The sequence below is a fragment of the Corvus hawaiiensis genome, chromosome 3 (genome assembly GCF_020740725.1).
Source record: "Corvus hawaiiensis isolate bCorHaw1 chromosome 3, bCorHaw1.pri.cur, whole genome shotgun sequence".
Lineage (NCBI taxonomy): Eukaryota > Metazoa > Chordata > Aves > Passeriformes > Corvidae > Corvus > Corvus hawaiiensis.
The window spans coordinates 66,534,945-66,555,683 of record NC_063215.1 but is presented as its reverse complement, the minus strand read 5'-3'; the positions used below and the strand labels follow the sequence as shown (position 1 = coordinate 66,555,683).

General features: G+C 37.5%; 1 protein-coding gene across 2 annotated transcripts in view; it reads left to right on the top strand.

The window, feature by feature from the left end:
- PEX7 (peroxisomal biogenesis factor 7) overlaps positions 1-20,739 on the top strand; it is a 50,293-nt gene that overhangs the window by 8,995 nt on the left and 20,559 nt on the right. For both annotated transcript variants that reach the window (XM_048296106.1, XM_048296105.1), the window contains exons 3-8: positions 863-1,013; positions 5,427-5,504; positions 5,805-5,913; positions 16,765-16,871; positions 17,255-17,368; positions 20,614-20,669. In XM_048296106.1, the coding sequence (XP_048152063.1) occupies positions 863-1,013; positions 5,427-5,504; positions 5,805-5,913; positions 16,765-16,871; positions 17,255-17,368; positions 20,614-20,669 (615 nt within the window). The remainder of the gene's footprint in view (positions 1-862; positions 1,014-5,426; positions 5,505-5,804; positions 5,914-16,764; positions 16,872-17,254; positions 17,369-20,613; positions 20,670-20,739) is intronic.

Here is a 20,739-nt window from a genome sequence, read left to right as displayed (position 1 = left end):
TTCAGAGAAGCTGGTTTTCATTCACTGTTATAAAACAAGACTCTTTGAAGATGTTCTGTTACTTTTGCTAAGTACTCTGGTTTAGTACTGTTCGTTTCTGTTTCCAGTGACTCCACTGACTTTGTGGTAGAAAGTCCTCTTAAGTTCCTGACCCAAAGTGTTCTGTGCATGGCTTTCCCTTCAGTACTTTCCTATCATTACTGCAGAGTGCCATGAAATTTGACCTCAGCTTAGCTGAACCTTCAGTGAAAAGGGGGTAAATAAATTCATATTTGCCATCAGATAATACTACAGTCATTGATAGTTGTGGCAGAGTAACTAATATATGGCATCAAATCCCATATGGTGAATTGTTGGTGTGTTGAGAGCCTCTTCAAGGGAGTGTAGAGATCTTCAGTAAATTCATGGCTGTGTTTCTGTTGGGTTTTCATTGTGACTGAGATTTGTAATGGTGTTGTGAATTGGATAGGGCTCTCCCAACACAGTTTTCTTTCTTTCTTTACCACAGTTGTTAGAAACAAAGTGTTCTTACATCCTGGAGAAACCATAGGTCAGACTGAGGCGTGTTGTACCTCTGTTTGCGTGGCAAGTTTTAGACTGAACTCAGAGTTCCTTCTCTGTGTGTGGAAGGTCCTTAGGTCATTTATGCTTTAACTTAATCTCTTTTGGCATACGGTTGTAGAAATTGACGTTCAAACAAGTAAGTTAATTGTGAAGAGATTCATTTGAAGCTCAAATATATAAAAATGCTGTTTAGAATGGTAAAAATGGTGATTTAAAGAAATACTTTGTTGCATGTAACTAGTCCAGACTTTTATGTTGTGCTTTCTCACAGATTAATATCTTCATTTTTCCAATTTAGTTTTGATTGGAATGATGGCCTGTTTGATGTGACCTGGAGTGAGAATAACGAAAACGTGTTGATCACTTGTAGTGGAGATGGATCTCTGCAAATCTGGGATATGGCTAAAACCAAAGGTCCGCTGCAAGTGTATAAAGAGCACACTCTGGAGGTAAATCCAGGAAACTTAAAAAATTTAGTGGATGATCTTATGTTTGAATAATTAAAATATTTATTTGTGGTCTTACAATCAAAAGCAGCTTTTTGTTTTCTGCTTTTTAACTTTTTTGGGTCTGTGGTTTGAATTAATAAATTGAATATAAAGTGAAAGCACATATTCTTGTGCATGTTCATATGCTGTAGTAGGTACTGCTTGATTACACAAATCTAATAAATTCAGAAGTAGCATCTGTAGTTCCTTACAGGCTAAGTAATCATGAAATTACTGCAGTCACACTGTGATTTTTAGAGAGCCTTATTAGATAGGTCTAAATCAGACAGCTGATATATCAGTCTTATTCTTGAGGTTATGGAGTGATACACATTATGCAGATCCTTAGCACTTGGGTTGCACTCGGATCTGCTTTTCCTTTTCCCTCCTAGCATCTGTGAGATCCTCCTCAAATAACAGTAGTCAAATGTTGGGACAGTGTATGTTATTTTAGCCTTGGTTTAATACTGTTGCATTTGATTTTCTTAAAATCTCAGTTTCTTTATGCAGTGTTGTATGGGTAGAGAATAATGTTATATTCATGTTCATAAATATATTTGCATAGTTTTAAGGATATTTACACTGTAGTACGTATATCTTCCCTGAAGTGATTTTTCTTCCCTTTTTTTTAAGCTTTCCTTCTAACTCTTCATTCACTTCTATCAAGTCTTTGAACTTAAGTTTTAAACTTCAGTTTAAACTTCAGTTTTAGCCTGGATTACTGTTGCTTTATCTAAATGACATCAATCTCAATAAAATAATCTAGTAGATATGTAGTCAAAAAACGGATGGAGGAAATTCATTTTTGTTCCCAAAATCCTCAAGATTTTTTCAGATATGAAGCACAAAGCTAAAAGCTGAGTGACTGCAGTTACACAAGAGTCCATCTTCTGTGCCTTATTTTTTGGTAGTTTTTCTACTTAGTTTTAATACGTATACTGTGTAAGCTGAGAATTTTGATAGAGGAGTTTGTAGTTGTCAGGATTTTGTGATGGTGTTCAAAGGCTGACAGTAGTTACACAAAGATGTAGGTGAAGCACAGTAGCAATTTTTTTTGTTAGTTTGTTCCTGTCATTTTCTCATTGAAATTCTGTCAGTAAGTTTATTTTAGTTCTGCTACACCTTCTGTTGTTTGTGAAATAAACATTTCTGTTCCATGTCCTAGTTGAGCATGGGAAGCTGGACATACTCAACCATGCTTAGACAGTATTAGGAAACATGGGCTGAGTGTTTATTGTGAGGTACAAGAGGTTTGTGTTGATTCTTTATAAACTTGTATTAAGAGGATAGATCTCAGAAGGAATTCACCTAGTAGTTTGTGGTAAACACTGGCAGACAGTGTTCTCACTACCTTACTAATCCTTAATCCCTGTCTGACATTTTTAATGACAATTTTGTCATTGCATTTTTTATTATTGCTAATGCACGATTGACACGGATCTGTTTCTCTTTTTCTAAATGAGATCATTGTCCCTTCTCAAAAAGAACGTGCATTTTTAATTTTAAAGTGAATTTGTATTATCAAAGGACAAGGAGTTTTATTCCAGCACTAACCAACTGCTGAATCTCATTAATAAATTAGTCTAATTTACTGTGGTTTGGTCAAAATCTCATTGGATTGTGAGATAATAGAATAGAATGCTTGAATTAAATTTGTCTTGTAAAGTGAGCCTGAACATTTATTTTAAGCTATTTTTTATGTTTTTACATATTTTTTCCCACATCTTTTCGTCTTGCCTGAGGCATTTCTTGCTGCTGTTTAGCCATAAGCTAGCATTCATTTATTTTAGGATTGAAGATAAAGCACTAAGAGATTAACAGCTAAGGTTTTTGCTGTGTTATTAGTCTTTCCCAGTTGCTCAACACAGCTTCCATTGAAGTGTCTGTAAATTTATGTTGGAGGATAGCACGAAGAGGAAAGAATAAAAGTGAACCTTACTTGGTTCTTTGCACTGTCTTCTTTTCATCCTCTTCCCATTGCCTAGACCTGTCACGTGCCAAATGGACAGTATCTCTTGTTTTTCCCGAGCCTGTTGTCTGTTTTGTTTGTAATTCTTGCCCGAAGGAGAGTTTGCCCAGGTCCTGCTGCCTCTGCTGCAGCTGCAGAGCGCTGAGAGTCCCAGCGCTGTGTGCCATATGTGCCCAGGTCCGTGTCACAGCACGTGCTATGCAGATCTACGTGCTGATAGCTTGGGAGCGAGCCAGGAGTCCTGTGTGTGCTTTGCCTTATCCGTGCAGTAGATCTGATACATCTCAAGTACAATGTGTTGAACGTGGGCTACGTGAATTGTGTGACACAGGTGCATGTTTCCCAAAGAGCTGTTTCTCTTTGGAAAATCTTGACTATGAATATGAGAGCCAAACACTGAGCTGTCGTGTGAAAGAGGCATACTATGTAGTGATGCAATTAGGGGCATTTCCAAACAGCAGCAGCCTAGGAGTTGAACTTGGGCCATCACACAGATTCAGGGGTAAAGAGAGAGGCTAATGTTCATGAGGAGCTTGGGAGCCACTTTGGAGGACTGTCATGTCTTCCATTCTTAGAATATATTGAGAGGTACTGGTGTGTCTCCTTCGTTACTATTTTAGTAGGAAGAGTTAGTTTGGAAGGGAGCATGTTTTAATGAGTTTAACTAGTACAATTAGTTAGCTAACAAAAGTAGAAAAGTCAAGAGGTAAAGGTGTGGTTTGGCAAAAACCCAAAAGAATTACCTCTCAGGTGGTTATATGGCTTTTGTGAAGTACTGTCCCAGTACATTTGGGCTATAAGCTCCTCAAGGAAGGGGGTTAGTAAAAAATGGTTCTAGAGCAGCATGGCTTTCAGTATATGGGAAGCAGGACTTTGTAAAATAACAAAGAAGAGTTGCAGATAAAGCACCTTGTTTTCCTCTGGGCAGTGGTTGCCTTCCATTTATGGAAAATAACCAAATAGATGAAAACCAGTTCATTTAAGCTGGATCTAGTATAGACTGAAATATTTCTTAGGAAGGAAAATGCTCAGAAATAGCTAAATATTACCTCAATTTCCTTTCTCACACAGGATGCTTTCCATAGAAGACTTTGGCAATTTCTGGATTTCTTTCCCTTTCAACTTCTCTGCTTTTTTAATCTGGTGACACAGGCCCAAGCATATCCACCTTCAAAACAGGGTTGCTGTTATTAAATGCACAATTCCATCTATCCAAGACAAACACAACATCTAGTATGTTGACTTGCAGACCATATCCAGTGCGGTGCTAGAACTAGATTATCCCAGGTGGAGTACAAATCCTCGGTGGTTAGTGGCCCAGCTGTTCACAGCAGTGTCACTTACTACTTGTAGGTAGTGACCACATTTCTGAGAATTGTCCTGGGAGCTCTGATTGGGTCAGGAGGTGAAGTGGATGAACTGTTTTATCTATTATTTATCCGCCTTACACTGAAATGGTTCATGTCCTGCTGAAGCTTATTGAATCACTTTGGAGTGAGGTAAAACCGGACAAAACAGAATGCACCTTCCATCAAGTAGATAAAGATGTATATTTGAAGATGGAAGTTGTGCATGTGCTTGAGACTTGAGGATTTTAAATAATTTGAAGAACTGCCTTAGTGTATTTGTTTTTGTGAGGCAGCAGAGCTGAAAAATCAGCAGTGAAGGATGGAGTTAAGGTATCCTCTGTCAAAGCAGGGACCAGCATTAGAACATGCTGTCAGGGAAGAGGGAGCTTATTTCAACTACACAGTGAAAAATAATTCCTTAATAGCTGAAACGAGTAGTTATGAGGGAAATTGAGTTTTTTATTTATTTTATTTTACTTGTTTGAGGATTTGGATGGTCAAAAAAGAGTGCCATAGAACCTGGAAAAGATGAAAACCAGGAGTACTTTATGACATATATTTTTTAGGAGAATTAGATATAATAAAAAAGCATTTATTGTTAGTCAGTTAAGATCTCAAAGTGAGCTCTGAAGAGAGATGGCGTTTACAATGAGAGATGGCTAGCAATTGGAAACCGTAGATCTTTGAATAAAATTGGATCAGCGATACGAAAACAAGTCAAAATTAGGGCTTTTAAAATGGTAGACTTCTAGTGATGGTAGTTGTATGTGGATTTTGGTATAACTTTTCTTTTTCCTCCTTTTTGGCTCATCTTTGCTTTTTTGGATGCTTGTCTTAGCCTGTATGTACCTTTAATGTCTGACTGAGATGCTAAATATAATTTTTGTTCAGGTAAATGGCGTTGTTGGCAGTTTTATTGTGCTTTAGCAGCATTTTTTTTCGGCTGGCTAGGATGCAATCTGCAGATCCAAGTCTATTTTGTGAAACTGTGGCTAACTACAGCCTGAAACTTGTATTCTAATGCTCTTTCTAACTGTGCTCTTATGTCATTTATAGGCATATAGTGTTGACTGGAGCCAAACTAGAGGAGAGCAGCTAGTGGTGTCTGGTTCATGGGATCAAACAGCCAAGCTGGTATGGTGGTTTTCTGCTGAAGCTGAAAAGTGTGATTTCTTTTGGATCTGATAGTTCTTTGTGTTAAGAAACAACATGGATTCTCTTTTCCTGTTTATTTTTACCCTGCGGCTGAAATTCTGCTTTAACTGAGATGTTGCTTGAACTCTCAGTTGTCACCAATTTAAGTGTACAAATGCTTTTTTAAAAGAAGTTCATTTAGTCCTTTCTGGATATATGAAGGTTTTTTTTCAATGTATGAAACCCTTTCCTTTCTTACTGAATGTGTATCTCAACAGTTTCCTTTTTTCCTTTATTCAGTGGGATCCAGCTGTGGGGAAGTCATTATGCACTTTTAAAGGCCACGAAGGGGTCATTTACAGCACTATATGGTCTCCACACATCCCAGGTTGTTTTGCATCTGCCTCTGGTAAGCATGATGGTAAAGAGGTTCTTAAAACAAAAACCCAAAGGCCCCCTTCTGTGTTAGTGGATTAGTTCAGCACTTTGTCCAGCAGATGGTAGTGTGTGTCATATACACTTGGTCTGTAAAAATGGAACAAGGAAAGGTAAATGTATTGCTGCAGCTGGATTTGTAGGTTCTGTTACAATCAGTAGTTCATTCTTTTGGCCATTTAAATGAGGATCAGCAGTTTTCTAGCAGTGACCTTGTGGCAATTTTTTCTGTTATTTTATATAGCTCTCTTCCATTCATCTCACTCTTGTTACTGACCACTAAATCATGTTACATGCTTTATTTTGTGTTTTGGCCTATGTTTTTGTTCAAATTGTCTCAAGTGTCAGTAGACTATTAACTCTGTGAGAAATGTAGTCAGTTCCCATTGAGCTTTTTTAAGTACTTCTGTAAATCTCTGTGTCTTTTTCTCTGGTAAAGGTAATAACAATTTTACTTTTCTGCTTTGGCCAGTGCTATGGGTCTTGCTGGTAAATACAGTCATAGTTGAGTTGGGCGTACCCAGAGGCAAAGGTGAGGTGGCAGTGTTTTCCAAACACTGCTCCTGCTTCAGAGGCACAAGGAGAGCTCTGGAGTGATACCTGGAGCCCAGGTGATGATTAACTGGGTGGAGGTGCTGTGAGCCACAGAGTTTGCCTGGGAAATAGAAGGGCTGTCTTAATACAAATATTGATAGATTAACTCTGGTGGCCTAAATTTCTCAGATTTCAAATCTGTTGTACTTCTGTACTGATTTAAATAGAAGTTATTTGGCTCTTATATCAAGAGGGTATAACTATTCTTTCCTGTTACTGAAGTCAGAGAGTGTGTACACACAGATAGAAGAGAGTTAGAGAGTGTGTACACACAAGAGACACTGGTCTTCCCTATTCTCTGGGAATTCAGATGAAAAAATACGTGTGGCTTTCATAAAATTTCAATCTGGCTGTATCCATCTGATTCTGCCTGCAGAGTTTAGCTAGAATGATGACCAAGTCACATTTATTATTTGTTCTAACATAGTAGTTCTTGAAAGCCAGATGATGGAGCACAGATGTTCTCACCTTACGTGTGGATACCTGTCTAACAGGATGTGCAGAAACTTACTGGTTTGAGCCCTGTACACTGTATGAACAGTTCTACTGAAATGCAGCTATCCATATACTACAAAGTACTAGCTAAGTACTGTTTGTTCAAGGTTAAGTACGTAGTGGCTTTTGCAAGTTCTAAGGAATGTTCTCTTTAAAGTCCTGCTTAGAACCCTCCTGTCCATGGTAGCCTTACTCATACAAAATCTCTGTCATTCTAGATGAACAAAAAGGCTTTGCTGATACAGCTAATTATTTCAAATTTGAGCCTCTATGATATGAAGCCAAACTTATCTTCTAATACATTGTCACTTGAACAATTTTGGGAAACATTGATTGTTAGATGTTGTATGTCGTGGTACCTAAATTGGGTACAACAATTGATCTGTTCTTTGAGTGACTCAGTGGGTGCAGCTGTTAGAAGTTTTGACTAAAACACTACAGAGTTCCTATTCTTTTGTGAATTTTTCCTTTGACGCTTGAAAGAGACTAATATGCTACTGGAGCCTAAAGCTAATTGCAGTCAGTTTTCACTCACTGATGGAAAAACAACATGCACAAAAGACACAATATTTTTCTTCTCCAAGTACTGCTCGGATGTGAAATAAAAATCTGCTATCAGTACACTGATAGTGTAATTCTGGGTATAAAATCATTAGGTAAGAGAAAAATAAGTCTTCAAAATGATGGTGAACTTTCTTCCAGTTTCCAAAATAAAATGTCTGGTGTGTTTCTAGATGAAGTAACATAGAAATCATGACATGTTGATGTGGAAAAGGTTTCAGTGTTTACATTGTTTACATAGAAATTTTCTTGTGGTTTGATTGGATTGCTTCACTACAGAAAATACATGTTGGCAGTCATTTCTTTGGTCAGCAGGATTGTGGCTAATAGAAGTACTCATGACCCTCTAGCTCTGTGTATAAATGCCATTTCCTTATTGTAAAAGTATATCACACAGTTAATGTTCAAAGAGTTTATTGTTTAGTGCTTAATGACATTCTACTCTGTCAGTCAAAGCATGTGATGAAAGTAAAGTGGAACTGTTCAAGGAGGCTGGTTGTCCTCATTTAAAACTTGCTATGATCTGCATACTCTGTAAGGATGACAGAAAATCATGGGACAGAAAGCTAAATTTCACTGATGATTCATCTTCTATTGAGCTAAAGTTGGAGCTGGAGAGAAACTTGAATCTCAATGTGATAGTACTGTGTCAAATTTAGAGCTGTTCCCTTCTTTGGGATGCACTTGCTGGAAAGGTTGACCTGCAGTTTTGTGGTCTCTTATTTTGCAACTTTTTGTTGTCTTGAAAGTTAGTAACTGAAATGTGCCTGGAGGGAAACTTTTTGTACTTCCTTTCATCTCACTTGGGTTTTCTCACTTTTTAAAACAATAGCTTTTTTGGATGTTGTTATTAAAAATTATTGAAACATTCCTTTCTTGAAGGAGTCTGTACTGATTTGGGATTGTAGGATGTCTGTGTGTCTGTGTCTTTTTTTTCGCTCTTTTGCCCCACCTGACCCCTTTCTCTTGTCCCACCTCACACATACGTACACACAACCGTGTACTTACTGCTGTCTTAGTAGTATAGTTGTAATGCTTGAGAAATCAACTGTTTCATGTTGCAGCATCTTCAATTCTGCATGTACTAGTAAAATAAGCTAGGTATGTTGTAAACTACAGATTGGAAAAAAATGTTGGTCTTTAAATACTTCTGGTTAAACTAAATGTAAGTAAACCGATGCACTCTTTTTTTTTTTTTTCTTTTAAAGGAAGTAAGCAAGGGGAAAGAAGGTTTAAAAACATTTTGCATGCCACACCCCTGCCATTTTTCTGCCTTTGTCTGAATCCCCATAGAATCCAGCAGAAGTTTAATTTCCATGTAACTAATTAGTTTGTGAACACTGAAAACAGAAAACCAAACAGAATCGCAAACCACAGTAGAATAGCTGCTCAAAAGGATCAGCTTATGCTTGAAGCTAGTATTTGATTTTGAAATATGGCTTTCTCTCAAGCTGTTATGAGACTAGGAAAAGAATACAAGTGAAGAAAATGAGAAATCTAAGATGGCAATATAAAGCAATTGAAAAAGAATTTGATACTAGGTACAGCTTTTTTGCTTCATTAAGTCTCCATTCTGAATACATACAAGAAAAACTGAGCTTGTCTGCAGTGGACAATAAAATGCAATTGAATTGCAAAAGATATATATGTCTGATGCTTTAGTTAAATTAGGTTTTATTCAGCATCTAATAAACTTCCATTTAACATTTACAGGCATGTGTGAGGTACTTTACGATGCTGTTATCTTCATGTACAATCATTTGTACTCTGAAAAAGAAAGTAAATTTTTTTAAATTGGTAGTTAATAGTAACAGAGCATACTGTTAATTCTGTATATGTAAATAAGTGCTGTTTTGATGTCAGTAACAATTTCTGAGCAGATAAGATAAGCGGGATGTTCAGGTGTACGTGCCGCACCAAACCAGAGCGCTGGTAAATGTCTGCTCTACGCTGTAAACACACTGATGTGGAAAATGTCATTAAAGGAGTGACATGAATGTTTAACAGCAGCCTCATGGCTAAAGGGGTTTAATGAGTCATTATGTCGTTTGCCTAGTAGATTTTTTTTTTATTTTTGTATTTTTTAACCCAGAGAGCAAATTGGTGAGAAGCTCATAAAGAATGTTAGAAATGCACGCAACAGTAATATTTAGTCAAATGTTAATCAGTTCTTCTAAGGGATTCTCCATGACTGCAGAGCAATAGACCTTGCTCAGTACTGTTGTTTATAAAGAAAAAGTATCCTTTTTAGTACCGACTAGATTTATTGTCCTTTAACAGTAGAATGTACTTAATGAATACCATTTTACCTTTATCTGCATAACTGTAGTGTTGTTTGATACAGATACAACACTGGCAAGTGACAATATGAATGTTTTGGATTCAACAAAGCCCAGATTTAGAATGATTGATTGCTATTTTCTTAAATACTGGGGCCTTAGTTTTAATGCTGCATTTCTTTTTAAATCACTCTTTAAGTTTACTGATCAGGGCAAGTATATAATTTTAATAACAACTTATGAAAAAGGGAAATAAATTTTTTTGAAATCTGCCTGACAATGTCTGTATTCATCAGTATTTAGATCAATTAATTGTATTCTTTGCTCAAAGGCTTATTTTTCAGACTGAAGGCCCAGGGCAAAAAATTTTCTTGTACCACAACAAGGTGTAATAATTTCTGATAAATTTTTATTATGTTGACGCAAGTGTTGGATGACTGTAACTTTGCTGCTTTACAAATGAACTTGTAAATCCAGGTCCCACTCTTGTAAGCCCTTGCATTGAGTGCTAGACTTTAATGTTAAAACGAAAAACCATTGTTTATCTCATATTCTGTTTTACTGCCAGCCCTGAGTTAGTGAGCTGCCTTTTAAAAAGTCTCTTCTTGCTTACTGGTCTCTTGGTGATAAATGTGTGTACTAAAGGGATTGTCAAGCTGTAGTTTCATAAATCAGGCTGCTATGTAGTCTTGGTGCACCTTTCTGTGCTCGGTATTCAAATTGTAAGAAAACCTATGATTGAACAAATTATTTTGCATGAAATAATGAGCTGGGGAAGGAGTACATCTACTAAGAGAACATTTACTGACTTAGTTGGAAAGAATAGCCTTGAGTGCAGCTTCTCAGTAGAGGTGTTTTTCATGTTTCTGGACCAAAGTTTGGGGTTGTCAGGTCTTTGACATCAGTTTTCTAAAGTTTCAGCTCACATTCCTGCCTCAGAAGTAGCACTGGGCAAAAGGAGCTGCTGTTGGAGAGTAGGGTTTGCGGACAAGTAATTCCAGAGATATGTTTGTTCAGGTTCCTTAAAAATGGAAGAAATAATCTGCTGTTTTCAGCTATGACGGCAGTTTCTCATGAGTTCCAAAGCACTTTTTTCTAGAGGTTTATATTCCATCCATTTGTGTGTGGCATGGGTCCACTTTTTGCTTCTTATGACTCCTGGTTATTTTCTTGTTTAATGTGTTAGAAGAAATGCCATAGTGAACAAGGTTCAAGGCTTTGCAAGAGAGTGGTCATTTTTGGCACCCAAACCCTAAAGGGATAAAAGAATAAGATGCTTCAATTTACTGCATGGTACATTGTTGTACAAATGGAGCATCTAGAGGGCAAGCTGACTGTGGAGTTACTGTGGCTTGTTGCAGTTCAGCTGAACTGCTGTTTATACTAGAAGCTTTTGAAATACAATTTACTTGCTTAGTTTGTTATGCCAAATATATGTAATGACGCGAGGTGAGTGTTTTCATTTACAATCTGTTACTTCAGGACATACCAGCACAGTATTGAATTCATCCAAGTCTTGTGCTTTAGTGGTGGGGTTTAACCCCAGCCAGCCACCAAGCCCCATGGAGCCACATGGCCACTCTCCCACCTGTAGGATCAGGGAGAGAATAGGTAGGGTAAAAGTGAGAAAACTTGTGGATTGAAATAAAGACAGTTTAATATGGGAAGCAAAAGCTGTGCACAAAAGCAAAGTAAAACAAGGATTAATTCACTGCTTCCCATGGGCAGGCAGGTGTTCAGCCATCCCCAGGCGAGCAAGGCCCATCATGCATGACGGTGACTTGTGAAGAAAAAAACCATCTCTCCAAACGTCCTCCCACTTCCTCCTTTGTTCCCCTACTTTATATACTGAGCATGATGTCGTAGGTCTGGAATATCCCCTTGATCAGTTGGGGTCACCTGTCCTGGCTGTGTCTCCTCCCAACCTCCCATGCACCCCCAGTCCCCTCACCAGCGGGGCACTATGAAAAGCAGAAAAGGCCTTGGCTCTGTGTAAGCCCTGCTCAGCAGTAACAAAAACATCTCGATATTATCAACCCTGTGCTCAGCACAAATCCAAAACAGAGCCCCGACCAGCCACTGTAAAGAAAATTAACCGTACCCAAGCCAAAACCAGCACATCAAATAAGCTTTACTAAATCATCCTCTAATGTACAAGCTGAAGTGTTTCTCAGGAAATGAGTTTATCCCTCAATTTATACTACGTGCTAACCATGGTAAAGTACTGTATATAGTACATGCTATAATATAAAGCACTTTCAGGTTATAGTATTTTGTATTAGAATCTCATTATTATAAAACAGTTTAGTGTTCAGAAGAAATAAGCAGTAACAGCTTTTTACAGTAAATTAATTTGGGTTGTGTCACTTGGGTTACAGGTAGGTATCTAGCCAATATTGCCATTTGCTAAAGAATGGCTTAATCATAAGTCATAACTGTGGTCAATTTTGAAATAAAAAATTTTCCCAAGATTTATGTATAATCCTCTTGGGAAATACTGAAATAAAGATTTCACTAACTTTTTGTTTGTTTGTTTGTTTTACAATTTAACTTAATTTATTTTTTTTATTCTTTTCAGAAAAAGAATTGGTTGGGCTCTTCCCTAAAATAACTTAAAACTGTTCTGATTTTTAGCTTGACAGCATTTTGTATCAGATTAAAATGGACCAGTTGGAAAGTATGTTTCCACTGGTAATTATGTGTACTTGCTAAGTAAGTTGTGCTCCATAGAGCATTGTGTGTATTTGGTAGCACTCTTGGATGATTTAATTAAAGCTGTTATTTGTGTCACTCTATTTCTGTCTCTGTGTGGAATCCCATGAGCTTTATTATTCCTGTTCTGAGTTTTCTTGTACCGGTTTAACCCCCTATGGACAACCCCACGCAGCCACTCAGTCACTCCCCCATGGGATGGAAGAGAGATCAGAAGGGTCAAAGCTGGAAAACTCATGCGTTGTGGTAAAGACAGTTAATAGGTAAAACAAAAGCTGTGAATGCAAGAGCAAAACAAGGAATTCATTCACCACTTTCCATGGGCAGTCAAGTGTTCAGGCATTTCTTGGAATGCACAGTTCCGTCATGCGCGATGGTTACTTGGGAAGACAAATGCCATCATTCCAAACATCTCTTTCTTCCTTCTTCTTCCCCCAGCTCTGTATGTTAAGCATGACACCATGTGTTACAGGGTATCCCTTTGGTCAGCTGTGGTCAGCTGTTCTGGTTGTGTCCCTTTCCAACTTCTTGTGCAACCCCAGGGCACCATGACAAGCTGGAAAGTCCTTGACTTAGTGTAAGCACTGCTCAGTGACAACCAAAACCTCAGTGTGGTGTCAACGTTATTCTCATCTTAAATCCAAAGCACAGCACTTGGAAGAAAAATATCTCTATTTCAGCCAAAATCAGGACAATTATCTGTGATAGAAACAATCAGCACAATCATTTTAACATGCATAAAAAAATTGGGTTTGAGAGTCGTGAGATTTGAGTTCTGCTTTTAATTCTCCCACAGATTTTCTGTTTGATTCAGGCTAAATAATTTAATCTGGTTTAGTATTTAAAAATACATATAAGTAAGCAAGTAATGTTAACTTGTAATCGTTCAGTGGCACTGCAGACGTGCTTTAATTGCGATGGTTTTGGCTTTTTACAAATGTGTGTAGTGATAGAACAAGGAGTAATGCTTTAAACTGAAAGAGGGTAGGTTTAGATTAGATATTATGAAGAAATTCTGTACTGTGAGGGTGACGAGGCACCAGAACGAGTTGCCTAGAGAAGCTGTGGGTGCCCCATCTGTGGAAGAGTTCAAGACCAGGTTGGATGGGGCTCTGAGCAACCTGGTCTAGTGGAAGTTGGTTCCTGAAAAGCATTGTACCTGTCCTAGTTAGAATCCTTTTCCCCTTCAGATAGTCTTTAAGGTTTCATGGAGTTTTATTAACCTCCCAAATACCTAACTATTTTTTGTAGTTACTGTTATACCTCTGCACTGTTTTTTATTTAAATCTTAAATAAACTTTATCTTTTCACTATCAGACATTGTCATTCACATTGGCAGTCTTTATCGTGTGTATAAGGATGATGTACTTGTAGATTAGCATCAATTGAAAAGTTTTGAATAGATGAGTGTATATTGTGTAGTTTTATTGATTCGTCCAAGATTTCACAAATATTCATTAAAAAGAAAGAAAGCAAGTACAATGTATAAACAATTCTGAAATCATAATTATCTAATGGACCAGTAAAAATCTGTTGCCATAGAGAAATTGCTTCTTACAAAAATAGAAATATTTTATGGGGGAAATGTTGGGTACTTTTGTGGTTGCTTACTTTGGGATGTCAACTGGAAGTGTCTGTTAATGAATATGATTGTACTAGGTGTGCTTTCCTTGGACTTTCTATTATTATTATCCTACTTTTGCTTTATGCTTGTCGAAGAAGTGCATCTTCGGTATTTGTAGTAGTCATGGAAGTGTGGAAATTGCAAAATTTTTGACTGCAGGTTTTGTTGAAATTAAATGTAAATATTTATATGTAATGGAAATAAGTTTGAGGTAAAAAAAGGTTTGTTAAAATGTGCACTGAGTCAGGATTGCACTGTCAGGATTGCACTCTTTATCAGGGTTTTTTTTTTAGTCTGATTTTTCCACTTAAATGGAAAAATTTGATTTGCCTTTGGCTTTAAATCAGTCTTTTCTATTCACAGAAAGGTTCACTTGCATGTTGTGTTACTCCATTAAAAACATTTCACTGGTAGTGCCAGCCAGAATTAATAACTGCTAAGTCTAGCATTTTCAAAGAAATTTTTAAAAAAAGGAAAATAACCGTTTTTTTTCCTTTTCTCATGCATCAGCGTTTTCTATTAAAAAAGAAATAATTGGGGCAATTGTATATTTAGTGTCAAAATTGATATTGGCCGAGTAACTTATTTTTCCAAATGTTTTTGGCCCTCACAATGCTACTGTAGCATCTCTGTAGCAGTTCATTCTAGTTCACCTGGGTTTATATATTTATTTGCTTGGGGAAAATGATCCTATCTGTAGTGAAATACATGTTTCCCCTTCAAATCTCTGTTATCTGATAAAATTAAAATAAAAGCTTTTTAAGAAGTCCATTATAATATCTCAGAAACACTTAAAACTCGAACCGAACTGTCCTCTGCAGGCAAGCAGATTAGCAAGGCTAATGGAGAGTGGATGGGTGTACTACCTGTTCTTTTGCCAAAACCCCGCTGCTCGTGTTTCTTCCTCTCCATATGTTGCCCTGTTTTTATAAGCACCATAGTGATGTTTGAGGCTTCAGCTGGCTGCAGGGTGCCATTGTCAGGAGTGCTATTCGTGTACTGAGCAGCAGTCTTCCTCTTGACAGTAGGAGAGGGGAGTGAAAACAGTGAGAAACTGGGTGTTGTTCCCACCTTAGAGACGGGGAATTTATCCACCAGGGATACAGCATCTCTCACAGTCAGGAGGGCTGAGGACAAGGCAGCCAGCACCAGAGCAAAGCCCCCCTAGCTCTGTGCAGCTCTGCAGGCAGAAGGCTGGACTCACGACATGTAGTGAAGCAAGCTCTCTCTGCCTTATTTTTTTATTCAAACTTTTCCAATGTTGTACGGGTTTTTTTGTGAAAACTGCAGGGTGTGGTAGTTCATGCAATTAGGAATATTGCTGTGGCTCTAAGGATGGTTTTATTTGATGTGTAGCCAGCTTCTTGAAAAGCACTATGATTTTTTTGTGCCCAGCTGTATATTTTATAGCCAGTGACCAACAGGGCACTAAAACCATCAAAATTCTTGTATATAAATGGCATTAAAATAATATTTATAAGGTAATATCAATAATTTCTTCAGTAGCAAGGTAAAACAGTGTTTTTTTAATTTAGGTAGTATTGATACACACTTCCTATAGTAATCATGAGTGTTTTAATCACCTTTTAGTGATTAAATTTGTCTCTTGAATGAACATAGGCATAATCATAATTCTAATTAGTTTTTTCTCTCTGTAAGCTAGAGAGCTAGAGAATTCATTTTGCTGACACAAAGCTAAATATTCAGGGCTAATGAGAAAATCCCGATTTTAAAAATTGAAAAGCATAGTTGTCCCGTCAGCCGATGCAGCTTTCTATGTCTTTACCAGCCATTAGGAACTGAATTTGTAAGAAGGGTGTATACAAATCCTAAAGATCTTTAGAGGTAGAAGAAAATTTATGGCTGGAGGTAGAGAGAGAGACACAGGTGATTAACAGCTCTTAAGTTAAGCTGGACTGCATTCATTGCTCTTTGTGTGTGTGTGTGCTCCAAGGTTAAAGCACATGTTGCCTTTCATATCTGTAACAGTTACAGTAGAATGACTCCATCTTCCAATATTTCAACAAATGAGAGTAATTGCAGACTTTGTACATAATGAATATAGGTGATACATCTTAAATTTTCCTTTCATTGAAGGAATTTTGAAACAACTTGTATATCAAGTACTGTTCACTTTTCTTTGTGCCAAAAGCATTTGGCTAGGTGATACCTCTCAGATGCTTGAAAAGAAAGCTTTCTCATTATTCTGATCTTCTAAGTTCATTTTTAAATGGACCTTAAGCTCCTAGTTTAATTAAATGTTATTTAAGTCTGTTACCCTATCTCCTTGTACTCAAATCTGAGTTTGAAAAATAGTGGAAGTGTTAGTAATAAAATGAAGTTGTGGGGTTTTTTCTCTAATGAAAGAGAAGTAGTAAGTTCAAATACTTTTTCTTGCATCAATCCAACTTTATAATGTGTCTATAATCTGCTTGCTTTATTTGGCATGCAACCATTTGTATTTCATACAGCTAAGAAACACTTGTCTGCTGAGTACTAATGGATTAACTAAATCCCAAAACTGATGCAACAACATTGAATCAATTTCTCTTTGTTTCAGGTGACCAGACTTTAAGAATTTGGGATGTGAAAACCCCAGGAGTCAAGCTTGTGATACCAGCCCACCAGGCTGAGGTCTTGAGCTGTGACTGGTGCAAATATGATGAGGTATAAAACCATTCATCCCACTGTTTTGCTAATTGAACCACTCTCATTAAATAGCAAGGGGTTTTACTGCAACATTATTGCATCTTCTCTTTATGAAAATATGTATAGTTGCTTTGTTGCTCTCATTCCCTATTACATTTCCAGAAGAGCTTTGTTCTAACAGATGGTCAGCCCAAGCAGATCAGAGATTTTGCTTACTCTTTTGTGTACGGGCAAAGTAGTTAATAGAGGAAAACCAGTTTGTGTTTCTGTGTGCTCTTTAATTTGCACACTGAGGACATCACTTCATTTATGATTTATTCATCTGTATTTTTTGATTTATCTAACTTTTTTATCCAACAATTAAATTGTCATGATATGTCTGGGTTTCATCAAATCATCAGAACTTGCTGGTAACTGGTGCAGTTGACTGTAGCTTGAAAGGCTGGGATTTGAGGAACATCCGGCAACCAGTGTTCGTCTTGCTTGGTCATACCTATGCTATCAGAAGAGTAAAGGTAAGTTGTACTTTATTTCCCATTGCCCATCACTGAATTGTTACACAAATTTTCTGGAAACCAGTAATACTTTATATTATCTAATTACTAGGAAAAAAACAACAGGATTTTAGACGTCACAGTGGCTGTTCTTGAAAACTTTCAGTTTAGCACTGTAAAACATCTTGATGTTTAGTAGATTACTGGGATTTTACAGTAAATGACATTTTCAAGTCAGTGTATTTACACAAAGAGTGTTAGAGGGCTTGAGAGAGTGTTAGAATGTGTACTTCAGCTAAGTTATATGGGAAATATGAGAAGGAGAAAACACTTCCCCTTACTCATTTTTAAATGATGCTGTTCCTTTGTCTTTCCACACAAGGGGTCAATATTTACAGAAGACAAGGTATAGAACTCATTGTGAATACGTACTTTTTGGTATACAAAAAAAATATTAATGTGTTTAAAGAGATTTTGAAACTTTACACATGAAAGGCTACAGGTGACTGTACTGGATCTGTGTACAACTAGAACACCCACCAATAAGAATTTGTTCTAGATGCACAATGACATTTTTTTCATGTTATATGAAAATATGTATCCAAAAATCTTTTTAGGTAAACTCAAAAACTATAACTATGTTTCAGTGTAAGATACTGAAACCAGCAAAGAATGTGAGAGTCAAATGCACCACTATCAAAATCTCCTGAAAAAGGAGATAATATCTAATCCTTTTAAAGCCTTTCAGGAACAGGTATGTTTATTAATATTTTCTGGGAAGTCTGAACTGGCAGAAAAAGGTTATCCTGGGTTGGTATTTTGCTTCACATGGCCTTGATGTGTTTCCAACGTATTTAGAAGTTATTGTGCTTAGTTGTAAATTTTCATAAAAGGGTGTGACTCAAGTAGTAGTTCTGTATCACAAATCCTGAAATCCTGTTCGTGGTCAGACAACCTGAGAAGCTCCTGCTCCTCCTTATCCCAGCTACCTCTGCGTGCTCTCCCCACTGGTGGTTGATGCTGAGTCTTTTTTTCTAATTTAACTCCTGCATGACCGTTCTCTAATTCGGTTCTGTGAAATATTTTTCATAGCCAAAGATGCATCCATGTGCAAAGGAGACGTATCTGAGAGTACATGACTTCTATTCCATCTTACCAGGCTTTCACTGCTTGTGTTTCAAGACAGACATGGTCCCTGACAACATAAGATATGACAGTGTGGACCAGCACTTCGAGGTGATGCAGCATATCTACACTTGGGTGGTATCACTCACCAGTCACACTGAATTGAGAGAGAGACCTGGATGCTGCCTCAATAGAGGCAGCTGCCCCTACTGATATTCCTTCCCCTGCATGCTGACAGGATGATTATAAAGCTGCAGCTGATGGCTCTGACTGAAAACCCTGTCCCTAAAGTGACTAGTTTCTGTCTGGATCACTAAGCTGTTTCAGTTTGTTGCTCAACCACACAACTGCAAGCTTTGACACAAGGAGGGGGGCAGGAGCACACAATTTGAAGTGGAAAAGAAACTGGAAGCCACAAATTTTGGAGCAGTGCCCTCTGAAATTAGCTTAAACCAACCATGAAATCACACTCTTGGGTTGCCTGTCTTTTGTATTCTGCTCACTCGTTCAGGGCTCGTGTTGACTGTCAGATCTGAGACTAGCAAGGAATTCTACCCAATACAAACAATACTGTCAGGATTCCTGCAGATTTCTTATGGTCTTTCACTGCAGTGCAGAGCATTATCAGCACATGAGGTCATCTGGAGTCCTTTTCAGGAGATTTTCATGTTGTGCATTTGATCCTCACATTCTTAGCTGGCTTCAATATCTTACACTGAAACATAGTTACGGTTTTTTAGTTTACCTGTGAAGGTATTTGGATAAATGATCTGTTGGAGGTCAGGATGGATGATATGGTGGTATCTTCTGCCTGTATACAGCTGTTCAGGTGATAAAACTGTAGTATCTTACAGCTAAATGGAACAGAATTTTCTTCTGTAAAAGAAAGACATGCGAGTTTTTTTCAACTTGCATGTGTAGCACTCTGCTAAGTATTTTGATAGAGTTTTCTTGGATAAGTTTCTAGGATACTTAAGGTTAATGACAAAGCTTTGGCAGGATGGTTTCGCTTTATCTTAAACTATGTGGACATGCAAAGGGGGCTTATGGAAAGTGTACCATTGTTTTTTGTTGCCCATCAGACTTCTTCCCCTCTAGTATTCATTTTTCTGAGCTGCAGAACCCATTTTGTTTTGGGCTTTTTTCCCCTCAGAAAAAATTGCAGGAAATCTGAAGAGGTTCAAGTTCCAGCATGCACATCCCTCAATTCTGCTATAGTAAAGAGAACTCTGTCAGCGGATTTCAGCAGCCATCAACATACACTGCTCTCTTGGCAACTTGGGCAGTTGTGGCAATAGCCCAGACTTAACTTTTGACTTCATAGTTTCTGTGAATGATATTAGAAGTCTTGCAGGAAGACTTACCGATGAACCATGGTGTGGGGGACCTGCATTTCAAACTCAGGTTGTGTCAGTGGCTTGTTGTATTTCCTGCTGAAAAATACAGATTTTAAAATATTTGGAAACTGAGTGTTGCCAAAAAGCTAGAGCTGAGATGAACAATTTTTGCGTAACTGCATCCTTCTTGCTGCAGTTCTTAGACCAGTCTGCAAGAGTCCATGGAAGAGTCTGTCCTGTAAAATGCCCCGTAGGAGAGGGGGAAATCATGAAATGGTGTTATATTGCCTTCAGTTTTTCCACTTGTCTCCAATTTTCCCATTTGTATAAATAATTTCAAAATGGTAGGATATAGAATTGATGATGGCAATATATCTTATGTTCTCTGCAGTACGGCACAGATTTTGTCTCTCTGAAAATAATTAACTGGTCACATAGCTGTTTTGAAACTTGATTTATATAATGAGATGAAACTCAGCCTGTTAGCCAAAAGCAGAATTGAATGACTGTTTATGTGACTGTTCCAGAACTTCTTAACTTTACAGCAGAGTTATTTGGCACTGCTGTAATGAAATCTAAGCAAACCAGGATCCCATAGAACATTCCTTCTGATTATTAATTCTATGATTCCTTGTAATTAGAAGCATGGGGGAGAAATATATTGATATAGTCTGCTTTATTGCGGCATGATGTGGTACCAACAAAGACCATTAAAATAGTTAAACTTTGATAACTTGCTACTTACAGTAAGTCTATATATGTTCACAAAGTTTTAACTTTGAAAGTTGTTTTGTTTTCTTGCAGTTTTCACCATTCCACGCAACCATATTGGCCTCTTGCTCCTATGATTTTACTGTAAGGTACAGTATTTTCTCTAACTGGATAAAAACAGAAAGATGATCTGTTTAATGTGGCTTGCAGTAGAAAACA